At 28.8% G+C, this 16,650-nt stretch overlaps 1 protein-coding gene across 3 annotated transcripts; it reads left to right on the top strand.

Moving 5' to 3' along the window:
• Window positions 1-11,825: 11,825 nt before the first annotated feature.
• LOC111295336 (high mobility group B protein 3-like) lies at window positions 11,826-15,139 on the top strand. 3 transcript variants are annotated; one of them, XR_016327573.1, is made up of 8 exons: window positions 11,826-11,990; window positions 12,524-12,614; window positions 12,827-12,955; window positions 13,039-13,096; window positions 13,214-13,258; window positions 13,385-13,649; window positions 13,742-13,822; window positions 13,910-13,990. XR_016327573.1 is itself a non-coding variant. In XM_022888792.2 (8 exons), exons 2-8 carry the CDS (start codon window positions 12,541-12,543, stop codon window positions 14,874-14,876), a joined length of 501 nt encoding a protein of 166 aa, XP_022744527.1. In that variant the 5' UTR covers window positions 11,826-11,990; window positions 12,524-12,540; the 3' UTR covers window positions 14,877-15,139. The 3 variants fall into 3 exon arrangements, 2 of the variants coding, with proteins under 2 accessions (XP_022744527.1, XP_022744526.1); XM_022888792.2 differs by lacking the exon at window positions 13,385-13,649 and adding an exon at window positions 14,844-15,139; XM_022888791.2 differs by lacking the exon at window positions 13,385-13,649 and adding an exon at window positions 14,844-15,139 and having other exon boundaries at window positions 13,910-14,076.
• The last annotated feature ends 1,511 nt before the right edge of the window (window positions 15,140-16,650 follow it).

Here is a 16,650-nt window from a genome sequence, read left to right as displayed (position 1 = left end):
GCCAAAGCAAATTATGAGATGAACCTGGCCCAAATCTTAATCAAGTACCAAATACCACCCGCTTTTCCTTTATTGTTTTATTGAACTTTCACATTTAGTTTCTTCTTGTCTTATTTCTTGTCTCCACTCTATAAGCTTTACTTCTTCATAAAACATAGCCACCATCTCAACCTTTAGCCGCCATTCACAAATCTTTTTCTCATTTCCTTTCTTTATTAAGCAACCCCATTTGTTGCTTCATAAAAGTAAAAACTTTTCTGCCGTCGAGGTGTCATCATGCCATGGGCTATTAGCTCCATCGACTTTAACCACCATACTCCTCTGTTTAGCTTCTTTTTTGATTATCCCTTTTTTTTCCCTTTTGGAAAACCCAAAACAAATTACCAAAGACAAATCCAAAAACCAACAACTCTGAAATTAGAAAAGGAAATCCTAATTTTTTGGACCCTTCCCTGGGTTTTATCCCTAAGAACTAATCCTCAAATTCTCTAAGATCAAGCCACTACAATTTCCACTCCTCCTCTATTTTTTTTTCTATGTTTGCTATGTTGCTGTGTTTCCTTTTATGTGTTCTATATGAGTCTATTTATATTGGAAGATTAATAGAGTCCTAACTCAATCTAGATTTGTTTTCAACAAAAGCAGAAATTATCTCGAAGAGTGATCCAATTTTTTATGAAGATTAACACTGAAATAACCTTTTTCATTCCTTTTTTCTTTGAAATAATTAGATAAATATTTGAACCACAGGATAAGCAGAATAGATAATAAAAAATAATAATAGTAAAAAATGAATAAGTAAAATAAAATAAAATTTTAAAAAATTCTTATATATATACAGATAAAAAATAAATTGATAAAGAATAATAATAATATAAAAAACCAAAATTCAATAAATAGCACTTGAATCAAGTTTGAACTTAACTGGTTTAGACCTTGGACTAAATAGGGTGTCTACACTAGACATAAATTTAGAGGTGTCCATAAATCCATAGAAGTCCATCCTTTCAACAACTTGGAGTCTTTCTTTTATTAGATTCATTTTTTTAGAAGATAAGTCTTCTACTGCGTTGTAGGTATTTAGTTTCAATTTTTCTCATTCATTAGAATCATTCAAATCAAGAACTTGAATAGGATCAGATACCTTTTTAACAAAGGTAGGATCGGTATAAGCTTGAAATGTTCTTTAGGGAACTCCAGATGACATTCTTGGTTATGTATATGGATGAGCTCCAAAAAAAAAAAAGTTGTTGTCCTTGTGCTCCTTGAGATGTTTGGGCCTGGTATGAACTATACTTAGGATGATATAAGGGGTCCACAATATCTTGACAATTAAGCTAAGGGATCTTCTAACGATTGAGCTATCTTTGAACCTTGATTACCACAATTTGAGATTTTGGATACTACTTTTTTATGTAAAAAAGCTTGTAAAATTATCCTAACACTTTGGAAAATAAAACCATCCCAACACTTTGGAGTAGTTTTTTATGCATATGAATGTATAAATGCATGAATTTGAGTATTTGCCACATAATAGTCATTAACATAAGATTCTCAATTTGGAATTGTTCTAAGAAATGCCAATATAACATCCATGAAAAAATTACATAACAACAAAGTTTCCTAGCCTAATTCCATTGATAAATACATAATAAAACTTTCTAAAATTTCCTAATTATATTTATTGAAAGTTCTTAAGGTTTTTAGCTTTCAAAGAAACTTATTGATTTGTTGAAGTTAGTCTTGTATTTCTTCCAAGAAGCTTAATAGAAGCTGTCCATGCATTCCAATTGGTTGTACAACTACCTTTAAATGTATGACCCTTTTCTCTATCTTTGCTACGTTGTAGACTACTTTATTGATTTATACGAATAAGTGCTTCGAATGTTCTTGCTTTTTTATATATGCCTTCTTTCATTGTTCACCCATATCATTAAATCTAGCATAGACTTGGAGTTGTTCGAACTCTTCAATAAGTTCTACCATAACCCTTTGCTGGGTATATAACGAATCTTTCAAGGTTGCAATAAGAGTATAAGTGAATCATTATGCTTTTTTATCTCAAGGTGCTCGTTTTTCCATTTTTGTAACTCTAGTTATAACATTTCATTTTCTTTTCTGAACCATTCAAGGTTAGAGATAATGAAAGAAAACATCTAATCTAAATCCTTAAAAGTTTCTTTCCACATGTCACGATTTCAACCAAGTTTTTGAATTTTTTCATCTCATTTTTTCAGATCATTTTACAACACTTCTATCTCTTTCTGAAGCTTCTTGTTTTCATGTTCTAGATCATCTCCTTTTGTATAAAGCTTTTGTTTGGCCATTTCTATTTCTATAAATAGATTTGGAGCTGCTACATTGGTTGGAGAACTTGAATGTTGTTCTTTAGGAGCCATAATATCTTTTCCTCGCCTAATACACCATATAACATATTTTGGGGAAGTTTATTTTATGTGTCTTCCTATTTTTCCCTTATTGGTTTGTTTCCATGCTTGAATAATTTTGGCTATTTTCATTAAAGTATAAGTCTTTGTCTATGAAAATTTCAATTTATTAAGCCCAAATGTCACTGGAATAAGCTATTCATAACTAAACTACCTTTGCACCATAATAGAAGAATAATTGATCACTCCCCAAAAACCTAGAAAAGGAACCAAAATCTTATCTTCGCAACCATATAACACTGGCCCATAAAGTATACATATAGCTCTCCACATTATTTCTTGGCTTATGAACTTGCGTAAAAATAAAACCCATTCTTCTTTGGATTTTTGTTTAGACTAAATGTTTTCACAAAATTTTTTTCATAGAAATACCAGAAGTTAAATATGGTTTATGAAGGTTGCCACCATTGCACTATAGGTGACTTTTAGCCTAAATAGCTAATAATTGTGCACATCAAGTGAAATGCCCTTTCCCATGTTGTCGGTAATAATTCAAAGATCTATGTGTTTCTACCAATATTGTAAAAGATGAATTAACATTGTAATCAATTTGTTCAAAGAAGTCTATTACTGCAACGTGAATATATCCAAGAACTTTTGGGGATATTTTTAACTCATAAATAGCTAAGGCCACCAATTCATCGTTAGAGTGCTTGTAAATAGAATCTTGTAAAACATTCTAAGGGATGCATTTACCTTCTATTTTTTCTTTCATATACCCATTAATGGTTTACACCACTTTCTTAATCATATAAGCAAGGTTCTTATGATACCCATTTTTCTTGTTTTTCCAATACACCTTGTCAAAATTTTGGTAATCAAAGCAAAGTAAAACTGAACATTTCTCAATTGTTGGTATCATGTTGGCTTCATTAAATGTGAAGCATCTATATGAAGGGTTCTAAAACTACTTTAGGGCTTTAATAAGCTATCGATCTATAGCTACTTGTAAAAGTAATGCCTCTAAATTTCTTTTGAGAAGCTTTTTTCTTTGTGCTATCCCATTACTTCCAAATATGAGCAAGGTCAATCAAATTATTTTTCTTAAGATTAAGGTAAACTCTTTCTAAGATAGTAGAAATGTAATTAACAAGTAGGTAATCACCTTTCTTGAATTGAGCTTCCTCTAATTTGACTTTCAGGTTGGCAAGAAACTTATTTGGTGGAATAATAAACTCAAATTACTTTAGGTGGTCCATGGATGTAGGTGAGACCTCTTTGTTAAGAAACTGTTATGTGGCAATTATTTGTTATGACATTTAAATGATGCAAATGCATGTCATAGAATAAAAAAATAAAGCCAAATAACTATAACAAAATCAACAAAGGTTAGGATGTTCCTTCATAATTTAGGTTTATATAAACAATGGGTAGGTATGGCTTTATCCTATGGCTAGCTTTTTAGGTTATTCTATAGTGAGGTTAGGATATTTTAATAATTTAAAGGTTCTTAAATTGTTCCATACATCATTGTCCATTATATACTAATAAGGCACTTCAATCCTCACCATGATAGGTTTCAAATGAAAATAGTTCAATTTAAGTGAGAGTGTTTTGCTAGCTCACACGAAGGTTATCATCTTACAAGAATATAGGTATTCACTTCTTTCTAAAAGAGGATAAAGCTCAGGTATAGAGCTTATGTATTAAATGCATATGTAGTGTGTGTGAAGAAAAAAAATTTAACAAAATTTTTTTTTCAAACAAATAGACAAAACATAAAGAATAAACAAATTAGTAAACATGAAGAAATAATAAAACTAATTAAATTAAGACCATTCAAATAAGGCTTGAAAAAACTTAAGATTAAGAATTAGCTTGACCCTCTAGGTCCTAATCGGAGTTGTCAAATTGTCTTAATGTATAAATATGATAACTAACCCATTTGACACAACAAATGGAGTCACCACTAATAATTTTTATCTAGGTGTGATTGGTTACCTAAGTGAATTTATTCATTCTAAGGTTGTCCTAAGTTTGACTAAAGGTACCTAAAAAGATTAGGCTCTAATCCTTTAAACAAAACTTGGTTCGAGAGTTTGGTTATATATAAAGAAGATTATAGTACCTCTATAATACCTACAAATTGGAACCAATTAATCTTAAAGTATTTTTAGCCTTTATTAAAATGGTCTCTATTTTATTACGAATTTATAATTTTTGTTCATTTTAATATTTAATTATTGGAAATATTTTTAAGTTTTCTCCAATGCTTTGGTCGACCCTCTAAAAAAATATTTCTAACCTCAAAAGTATTTAAATAACATGCCTGTTTCTTTGAAAAGACTCTATTATCAGATTTATTAAGTAGTTTTATTGAATTGAATTAATTTGGATATACAAAATAAAATACATAATCCAATAAAATACAATAATCAAATATAAAATTTACTACATGTAACCATAATTTATCCAACAATTAGTCATGCAATTAAATCACCATAATTTATTTTTAATTTTAATTTTTCAAATTAGAAATAAATAAAATTATTATATTGAGACTATTTTCTAAATCCTCCAATGCCTTGATCGAATTTAAAAAAGTACTTTCACTTAGAAATTTTAAAGAAAATTGCACGCATGTAACTTTCTTAAAATTTCATCATTGGACAAAATTTTATTTATCCTTAATTATTTTATTTTACAAATTAATTAAATAAATACATAAACATTACAACAAATAAATAAATTAAATAAATTAACAAAAAAATCAAAATAAAAAAAGAAAATAAAACAATGTTACCAAATAAATTGGCTTGGCTCAGCAAATGCATGATTCAACTTGGTTGTAGAGACGAAAAGCAGCAAATTGGCTATTCGGCTTGGCTTGACAATAGCTTGACTCTCAGTAGATGGAACACATGTTGCAAGCAGGTTGCGACTGGGTCTAGTTAAGAATCTAGTAAAACAGGAGGATTTTTTAGTATGTGAAAGTCAAAACAGCATTGTATGTGGACAGCTATAAAACCCAATTTTTTCTCCTCACTTTTCTTTTCCCCATTTCTCTCTTTAGATTTTTTTTATCTAACTTCTCTTTAAGACCCCTAGAATGTTAGTAGAAAAACTCAAAGCAAACCAGATTTCAATAACAAATTCTAAAAGTCGATGATGTAAACTTCAAACCCATTGGAAACTTCAACTAGAAAACCCAAACTTGTTGGAAAATTCAAACTTGACTGAAAAATTGATCAAAAAATTCAATCAAACTAAAAAAATTTTAGATCTTAAAAAAAATATCCTAGAAAAAATGAACCAAATTTCAATTTCTTCTTCCTTTTGTTTGTTTCCCTAATCTAAATCCCTTAATTCCCAATTGATCCAAAAGTCAAACCAATGAATTTTCCTAAAAAATCAAAAGAAAACAACATTGCCAAAAAAAATTTTTGGCCTTTTTTTTTTTTTTTATCATTGACTTACGAATATTTTGTTTTTTACTTTGATTTTGTTTCTAATTGATTTCTCCTTATTATTAATGGGATCTTTAAATAGGCTTTTAATCCTAATTATATTAGAACAAAATTTCTTTATCCCTTATCCTAATCGAACTCAATCTTGAATTTTTAATCTAAGTCTCATTTTCATCCCTTTTTCAAAATAAGCCCATGTACATTCTTCTTTCAGTTGAACTTTCAATTCAATCTCCCCAATTAGAATCCATTCTTCCTTAAACTTATTTTCTTTCTTTTAATCTCAACCAAACTCTTCTTTTTTTTTTCTTGTTTTAAAAAAACCATAAACCAATAAATTAATAAATAACCCTAAATTAAACAAATAAAGCAAAATAACAAAAATCCTAAAATTCAATTCTAAACACAAATTAAATATTAGACTAAATAGGATATCTACAATAATATGAGGGATATTTTCATAATTATGATAAGAAGGACATTATAATAATTTTAGTTAATTATAGTAAGGAGAAAAAGGAAAAAAAAAAACCATATGACATCCAATTAGTATTAAGTGGGTTTTATAAAAAATTAAATCTAAAAAGTATTTTTATTAAAAATTTAAATACGAAAAAAGTTTAAAAAAGGTAAAAAAAAAAAAACAAAAAAAAAGTTTGATATAATGGGTTTCAAATATTAAAAAATCTTAAAAAATATATATAATTTTATAAATTTTCAAAAGTAATTATTAAATAATTTTAAAGAGAAAAAGGAAAATAAGTAAAACTTAAAAAATGACATGCCATAGCCAAAAGAAATGAGACTTTAGATCACATATCATTTAAGTGTGTTTCCAAAGAAGAGAAAATTTTTAACTATTTTTTTATTTCAAAAAAGAATAAAGAAAAAGGGTAAAATAAAAAAAGCAAAAGGAAAGTTTGATAGTAGTGAGTTCCACACACAAAATTACAAATTTTACAACTATATATATTTTATAGTTTTAAAAAATTATTAATTTTTTTAAAAGAAAAAAGGCAAAAAAAAGAAAGATTGATATAAGGTAGGTTCAACTTTTAAAAAATATAAATGGAAAAAATTATTAAATATTTAAAAAAAGCAATAAAAACAATAAAAAAATTTTAAATTTTTTTCAAAAGTTTAAAAAATAAAAAAATAAAAGAGTGACACATAATACCCGATTTAAGATCCTTATAGGAAAACAATTTATTCAATAACGAATTGAAAAAAAGAAAAAATTGTAAAAAAAAAAAAAGGATAAAAGCTTGATGAAGTGAAACATATCAAAAAATAAAAAATTTATATATAAATTTATACGTAATTTTTAAAAAAATAAAAAAAATGAAAAAAACACTAAAAAAACCAAAAAAAAAAAAAAAAGGACTTGAGATGATGTCACGTGGCACAATATGATGAATGAAGGGTGAGCCGGTAGCAAAATCGATAGTAAGGATGCACATGAATCTTTTTCCTCCACTGATCTCACCCACTGTCTAGCTCTTAAATATTTCTGGGCTCCCAAAATAAACCATAAATTTACATTTTTAGGTTTCAATTACATATTAATATTGTAATAAACAAATCATATTGAAAAGTTCATATATAATTCTATACCATTTATTTATGTATTATTTCCAATCACTTACCTACTGAAGTTGCCATCTCAAAAAAAAAAAAAAAAATGAAAACAGACCAGTGAAAGAATTTGGCCAAATCAACTAAACAAATTTTATATTTAATTTTTAATATGTAAACTTTTAAAATTATGCCTCTTTTTGAAAATTTTATGAGATGAGGTTGTTTGAATTAATGAATCCTATAGATGGTGCAAATTTTGAATTTCCTTTAACTTGCTTGGATGATTTCACATTGCACTTTTTTATTTTTTTTATTTTTTGGTCATTTCTTTATTATTATTTTTTTAAACATTTAAAATTTTTTGGATTCTTTCTTTAGTTTCTTTTCTTTATTTCTTGTTTTTAATTTTTTTATTGAATAAATATTATAAAAAAAATAAACTAATGGAGGAAAGGATGAGAAAACAATTGTACCCGATAAGAATGGATGACAAAACATGTGTCATCTATTTTTTTTTTCTATTTTTCGAGGCACACCTTTTGTTTTTTTTTTTTCTATTATATAATTTTTTTCAAAAAATTTAGTGGAGACTAAGATAATAAATACTCATATCCGATAGATGTTAATTAATCACTGTCTAATATAAGTGAATTTTTTTAAAAATCTATAATATAAATGCTTTTGGCAAGGTAATGTTGGCATCCCTCACTCTTTTTTTTTTTTTTAAGGGGGACCCACACTTTGACTTTTTGTGGATTTCTTTTAATTTTAAATTTTTTATGTTTTACTTTTTTATTTTGTTTAAGTTTTTTTTTTAATATATTTTGTTATAAAATTAATTTTATTTTTTGGAGTGGGACCATTGCTTTTTATTGGTGGGATCCATTTTTTCCATTAGGTATTTTTTAACATTTTATATTTTGTTTTTCTAATTTTTAATATATTTTATTATAAAAATTTTATTTTTTTAGTAAGATTCACCGCTTTTTGTTTTTTGTGAAACCCAATTTTATAGTTTGTTTTTTATACATTTTTATATTTAATATACATAATGTTTTTATTTCAATGAGATCCACGTTTTTTTTATGAGATCCATTTCTTTGTTTTCTGTTTTTTTCGATTTTTTAATTTTTTTAAACGTATGGTCTACTTTTCAATTATATTGTTTGTGGGACTCATTTTTATCTTTTTTTTTTTAAATTTTTTTGTTTAGTGTTGCATTTTTTTATTTATATTTATTTAATAAATGATTTTTTTTAATTTTTTTAGTTTGGACCCATTTGATACTAATTTTTTTCTTTTCTATAAAAAAAAAACTTAATTAATCTTTTTTATATTTTATGTTTTTGTTAGACCCACTAAATACTAATGATATGTCATGTATTTTTTTTGTTTTTTTTAATTTTCTATTTTTCCTTTTTACATATTTAATAAATAATTTTTTAAATTTCATTTTTTTAATAACACACTTGATACCAAAAGAATGTCACTTGCAAAATAATTTGATTCTTTTTTGCACTTTTGCTTTTCAAATTTTTTCTATCTACAAATTTTTCTTTTTTATTTGATAAATATTTTCAAATATTTTTAATATTTTTAATGTTTTTATATTTTTCTCATTTTCTATTTTTCCTTTTCTATTTGATAAATATTTTCAGATATTCTTATTAAAAATATATTTTTAGCTACTTTTTAATTTGATAATTTTAAAAAAATTGATATTAACGTTGATGTTAACATGACATCTGAATTTAATTTTTTCTTTCTTTTTTTAGTCTTTTAGAAAACGTGTTAATGATATTTTGTCTCAATCCATTTTGAGATATTTATAAAAATATATATATTATTATTTATTTAGTTTAATACATATATATTATTATATTAATAAAAATTTTTTAACCTTAATTTAAGAAATTATATTTTAAGTTCGATATTAGATGTCAATGTAACACCCTCTTTTACTTTTTTTTTTTTCCTTTTTAACTCATTTTTAGTTTTTTTTTTTTACTTTCTCATTTACCCTTTTCTCACTTTTAACGTTATTTTTATTTTTAGTATTTTTTTAGATTAGTTTTACAAGAAAGGAGCGGCAAATATGATATCCGCGTTTCATTTTCATTTTTTTCCCTTTCATTTTTATTTAATAAACTTTACAAGATAAAATTTACAATGAATAGATATGATAAAAACTTGATTTGCAACTAGACTAAATAATTTAAAATACAATACAATACTAAAATATGAAAATAATACGAAAAAAAATATGAAAGTGATAGAAATTAAAATTTTAACAAAAAACATATATGTATTTAACAAAAACCAAAAATTATATTTTGTGTTTTTTATGTGGACAAGAATTATAATACATTATTTTCGCGTAAAATATAATATAATTACATGAATTTTTATTATTTTTTACGATATAAATACATAAATTATTAGGTCTATTTATGATATTTCGCAGACAGCTTTCCACTGTCTAAATATTTTGTACATTTTTTTATGTTCATAATATAATTTAAATTCTGGTATTTTTATAATAAACAACATGCGTGAAATTGCATGGAACATATATAGTGCGTTGTACCAAAAGGGTTTGAAGCCAAAAGGGTCAAATCCTCGGTCTCCGATCATTGTCCCGTCTAGCCAGTCCGGTGGATTTGCACCAAACAAAGAGGTCAAATAGTGGTTTTGAGGCTGCTTTTTTGGGTGGTGATGGTGTTTTCTAGGTGCCAAAGGAAAAGCTAGCTTGGATTCTACCAGAGCTTGGGTTAGGGTGGCTTGGATTCTACAAGAGCTTGGGTTAGGGTTGTGGATAAGTGCCCCAAAAAAAATGTGACGCTGCGGCAACTGCGATGATGGCTGTGACCATGGCGGAGGACTAGGCAGTGGTGCTGGTGGATAGAATCTTGGTCTACAAGTAGACCAACTTTGTAAAATATAGTATATTGTTACTCTCATAGGGAATAACATGTATTGACCCTACTAATTTATGCCTTTTCGTTTTTTTTCTCAAATTTTTGTTGTCTTTTTTTTTTTTTTTTTTTTTTAAATTGATGGATGGGGATGGGAATGGGAATGTGAATTTTAGGGCTTTTGTTTCCATTTGTGGGTAGGGATGGCGTTGGGTCAGAAGGGATTTTTATTTGTTTTGATTCAATCCCTTAATATTTACATTCGTATTAAAATATTAAATTTTTATATCTAATTCAAATATTTATAAACAACAATGGATCCTATTAAAATTAATTTAATAATTTTAAATTAGTATAATATTTATAAAATATTATTTTAATATAAATTATATTTTAATTATACATAAATATAATATTTTTATTAAATTAATATCTTAAATTAAAATATTAAATAATAATTTATCAATATAATATATAAATAATTAATTAAATAAATAATAATAAATATATATAATTTTATATATAATTGGCTCAAGTCGGGGCATTACTACTTAAAACTTGACTTCAACCTAACCTCAAATTTAACAAAAAAATTGATTTACCTTTGATCCAATCTTTGATCGATTTTTTTTTTTAAATTTAATTTTATCAAATTAAAATAAATTAAAATTTATCGAATATAAGTTATTTTGTCATTTTTATTTTTAAATGAGGTTGGATAGTCGGTGGTTTTTCACCTTAATAATTTATAAGGGTATTATTTTAGGTTTGTTATGTCATTTTCCGTCACAAGTTAAAGGATTCTTTTTAAACGGATGTTTTGCAATGGAAAACAATTTTTTTGTGCTCAAGATTGAATCAATGAACTAAAAAAATTGCAAAAGGAAAATTCTCTAAATATTTTCTTCTATATTTCTAGCATTACATGGTAAAGGAAATTGTAACTCTCTTTTCATTAGATTCAATATGTTTGTCATGAAAGAAATTGAATAGTTAATCCGCTGAACTAAAAACAAATCTTCAATCATGTCCGTTTGATTGGGTGTTTTTTTGTCAATCTTCAGAATTCTATTTAATTAAATTCTTAATTTTAATTGTTCGGTGTTCATGCTGATATTTTTAACATTTTCCCCATGATTAACATCAAGTTGACCAATATTTCCACAGTTGCTTAATTCTACAGCAAGAAGGAATCAGAGAGGCAGCAGAAGAAAATTGACAATGAGGGGAACTATTATTTGCACCATGAAAATAATAGAATGACAAAAGGTCAGATCAGACAGTGCACAGTAGTTTCGAACAGTTAGACTTGGTTTTGATGCCAACAAATGAGAAACCGGTCTGTCAGACATGTTAGATGCTCTGCAAGTAGGATGAACACAACCCCAAACAAAAGCGACAAAATGTACCCACAGTCAACTTCCCTCTCTCCGCTCCCAAAAGTTGCCTTTAATGAACTCTCCCACAAATATCTTCTTGACACCTACGATTGTTCCTTCTTTTCTTTCCTTTCTCTCTCTTCCTCTCTTCCTTTCTTCCTCTCTGTCTATCTTTGCTTTTTGTTAGTTTTACTTCTTTCCTGTTCTCCTCTGCTTTTTCTATAATTTCTTTGTTTTTTTTTTCATTTCTCTTCCATCGAAGAGGTATGTTATTCCTTTTACAATTTTATGCATATTGTTTGATCTAATATTTACCATTTTTTATTGCTATTTATTTGCTTTGACAGTTATTCCTTTGCAAAAATTTCTTTTCATATGATCCTGGTTGATCTAGTTTTATATCCCTTGTATAACTTTTGCTCGCTTTCCAAGGTTTTCTTTATCTGGGTAATTCTGTTGCTTTTATGGTCCGATTTTCTTTTTCTGTGTGTCTGTTGTTGAAAGGAACAATGGTTGACTTCATGTCTCATGACAACTTGTTTTCCCAGGAATTATTGGTTTTTTTTTTTTTTTAAATTCCCTTTTTTTGGGAACTTTTCAACAATTTTTGGTCCAAGGTAGGACATTTTGTTAAAAATTTGCGGTCTTTGTTACAAAGAATACTACTTTAAGCAAAATGATACTTTAATCCTAGATTGCTAATTCAAAATTGTCTTCCATGTTGACTGTGATCAATTAAATCTAGATTTTCAGTGACAGTTTGTCGTATGCGCCGCGATTTACTTATGTTATTTCAGGAAGCTTTCTTGTAAGAATGAAGGCAACAAGGAGCAGAGCAGCTGCAAGGAAGGACAACAACAAGGAAACAGTAAAGCCTGTTGAGAACAGGTTATTTTCTTTTGCTTTAGAAGTTCTAATTGAAAAATGTTGTGTAATGTCTGAGTAACTTTGTTTTTCTGAGTCTTCTTAACCATGTCATTGATGATCAAAGAGTCATTGTTTCAAGCATTATTCTTATAATTCATTTTAGTTCATTCTGGTTATTTCATTTTCTATATTTTAACAAGAAACGAGTTATGTGTAAATTTCTCCTCTTTTAGGATCGTTGGAAAGCGAAAGGCAGCACTCCAAGCTGATAAGAGTAACCAAAAACGCGCAAAGAATGAGACATGGGCCAAGAAAGACCCCAACAAACCCAAGAGACCTCCCACTGCTTTCTTTGTTTTTCTGTAAGTTTCTTTAATACAGTTTTTCACGAAAATGACAAAATTTCAGTCCACCTGCAACACATTCAACTATTAATTGGTTGCAGAGAAGAGTTTAGAATAATTTACAAACGAGAGCATCCAAAAGTGAAGGCTGTCTCAGCTGTAAGTAGCAATCTGTTATCATGTGTTTGCTCAATTTGGAAAATGTTGCTTTTAAATTTTTTATTTCTCTTCATCTGAAGTGTCAAATTGATTTTGTTGCTGGATATTGTGATGAAGGTGGGCAAGGCGGGAGGAGAAAAGTGGAAGTCCATGTCTAATGCAGTAAGTTCTCAATATCACCAAAAATTACTTGTGTTGGTTGGGATGTGTATGGACAATGAATTATGCCAACCACTCCTCCGATGTTTACCTTTAACTTGGAAAAAACCATGGATTCTGTTTGTAAAGGTGATGCATAAAACTTCCACTGTGGCTCCTCTGGACCTGGCTATTCACCAATCACTTGTTCATCGACTTTGGAACTATTATGGCATGGTCAAGCCAATGCCAGTCTGGTATAAACTACAGGGGACCTAGATATATGGTATTGCATGGGGCTGGATGGTGGATTTTGAGATATGCATCTTCTGATTGATGTCGCAAGTTGCAAATTTATCACATACATGAATTAGTCAAATTAACTAGTTATGGGAAATGGAATATAAAGTTGTTAGTAAGTCCATTCTCTATTTGTGGCTTGACACTTAACTTTTTGAAAGTCAGCCTTAAGTCCTTACCTAATCTTCTATGGGTTGCAATTGGTAGGAGAAAGCTCCATATGAAGCAAAAGCAGCAAAAAGGAAATCAGAATATGAGAAGCTCATGGAAGCCTACAAAAAGAAACTGGTAAACTGTTCATTCCGTACTTGAGAAAAAATTGCATAATTCATCCTATTTTAGATTTCTCTCTTGACTCTATTATGTATAACTCAGGAAAATACCGAAGATGAGGAAGAAGCAGAGTCTGAAACATCAAAATCCCAGGTGAATGTCAAGGATGATGAAGAAAGTGAGGTAACCTATTTAAGCTATGCGCTTGCCTTGTCTACCTTGTGTGAAAATTTTCAGTTTTCACTTTTGCAGCAGTTCTCTATTACATGGTAATTTTTTTTTTCCATAACTATAGTGTTTTCTGGTTTAATCATCCACTAAACTTTTCTGATTAGTTTATTTGACCTATAAGCTGCAATTGAACATCCTTGTGTATATATGTTGCTCTGAACAACATATCTAAAGATTCTGCAGATTTGGTTTGTATCCATCGCAACTACATCCTAATCAATGGGCATGTTATTTCGATTGTGATTTACTTCCATCTCTTTATTTTTACTTTGGGCATTTGCTGAAGCAGGAAAAGGGGTGGGATCATGGTAGCTATGAGGTTCAAATGTTATTGATTGAAAAGATAAAGTCTGTCCACAATTTTCTAGTAGTCAAGCTTATTTTTTGCATCTTAGTATTTGGGTGAAAATTTTTTGTGTTTGAAATTTACTGGATGAATGTTGCCCTAGCTACTGCACTTTGGGATTGCCTTTTGTCCTGGGAATTATCAACAAACACCTCAACTATAAATTTTCCCTCAGAAACCTTGGTTAATGGTCATCTCTGGTCTGATTGCATATGCTTGCTGGTCTAAAGATGTAGCTTGAGTGAAGGATTTCTTGTGTCAAAACTTTTCAACACTTTGGTTGGTTTATTAGTTTATTCAGTGTGTTGTAACACCATACCAGTAATAAAATTCTATTTCCTTTATATTGCAGACAATAATTGACTCAATCATATTGATTTTCTGCTATTAAACTTTTCAAGTTTTGCAGATCCATTTCTCTTATAAATCCTGATTTCAGTTGGCTTTTTGCAATTGTAGGAGGATGAAGAAGAAGATGAGGATGATGACTGAATCTCGCGGCTTCTGTTTTAGTTCTGTAAATGAACCATGTTAAAAAAAAAAAAAGAAAAAAAAATCTGTCTTAGTGGCTTTGTATGATAGTATGTTTGCCTTATGTCATGCGAGCTTGGTTTATCGAGGAGAAATAAAACGCAGCTTCTCTATTGCTATATTAGTCCTGTAAGCCTGTAAGGTTACTCCTGTATATATTTACTCGGCATGCATATACTAACTCATTATCTCTGTGAATATATATATCTGAACATTCTAGCTCAGCTTTGCCTGGCAAATTGCCGACTAGTAACACGGATCGATGGCGATGGAGTTATCAGTTATATCTAAATATGAGTAGGGTTCAATTCTTAAGCTGCTGCACTATGGATTGAATCGGAAACACATGAATTTTTTTTTTTTTGGTCTCGTTTTATAGTTTCATTCTTTCTTTAATGTGGGATTCAGGATTTTTTTTTTTCATTTTTTTTGGGATGTCTGCCTATAATATGTTTAGTGTCAATGAATTTGGGTGTTCAAAGAAAAATTGTAAGGTGTTCAAGAAAAATTTTCTTTCAATTTTTTTTTTCATTCTTTGAGGTAGAGAAAACTGTCGAGATGTACAAAAGAAGGTTTTCTTCAAATTTTTTTTTTACCACCCTTATGGTTCATGGACAATCTGGCTGTCCATTTGGATCTGCTGCTGTTTGTGACCTGACTTAAATCCTTATTTCCATCAAAGTCTCCACTTGAACACCAAGCCTCTTGTTTGATTGACTCTTTAAAAACCAGTTGTAGATATATAGCCATTGAACACTGGTTTTTTAGTCCTCGTTTCAATTTGTCAGATGACATTGCACTAGCTTGACAAGCAAAGCCAAAAGACGCTTAAAAAAAAAAAAATCGTATTTACCATTTTCTTTTGCTTTTTTCAAAGTACTAAATCTTCTGTTCAAATCAAAACAATGTACTGGGGAATTATGAAACCTGATGCTTGATAATATCAGGCAGAAACTTGCAGCTCCAAAAACTTTCAAATACAGAAATAACCTCAGCTTATAGTAAAGAAATCATAATGGACATGGAAAGTTGGGGTAAAACTAGTGACAAAAGGTTCTTGCAGAAGGAATGAAGAGATGTAAGAGTTATATGAAACTAATTCCTCTCATTAATCAAAACTTTCAGCCATACATGCAATAACTACAACCTGGTCAGGATCAGTATGATTAGTTCCTCACAATGAGATCAGTAGGCATAGATCAGATTCTACTCTAGCAAAGTTGGGCCAGCTTTTCCATTAAGAGGCATTCAGTTCATCGTCGAAGGAACCCAAGATTATTCAATTATCAGCATCTTGACCTTGCAATGTCCTAAAATCCAAAGGGCTTTGGCTCAATTCCAACAATATCCAGCGACATTTTGATCGACCCATATCCAGCGACCATGGGTACGGAGGTTTCGAGTTTCAACCTTCTAAATATCTGGACAAACTGTAAAAAAGAAAAAAAATACGTTATTGGACATTCGTCCGAATTTGAGTGACAGATTTTGATAAATTGCTTTTACATTGATCCAGTTCCATGTCCAGAAACTAGTAAGATTTTTTTTTTTTATATTAATTCGAATGAGTTTCATTTTCAAATATATTGGATCTTGAGTCATGCTTCAGGGTACGATTGATCTGGCATGCTACAAATTACTGGGAAGTCTGAACTTTACAGAACAAAACAAAAGGGAAACCACTTTCCAAGCCATGATTATAGAGCATAGTATTATCTAGGTTTTATACATAAAC

This window comes from Durio zibethinus, chromosome 14 (genome assembly GCF_047325235.1).
Source record: "Durio zibethinus cultivar Kanyao isolate XHJ-2024 chromosome 14, ASM4732523v1, whole genome shotgun sequence".
Taxonomy (NCBI): Eukaryota; Viridiplantae; Streptophyta; class Magnoliopsida; order Malvales; family Malvaceae; genus Durio; species Durio zibethinus.
Note: the sequence above shows the minus strand (reverse complement) of the source record. Positions and strands in the feature narration are given on the sequence as shown.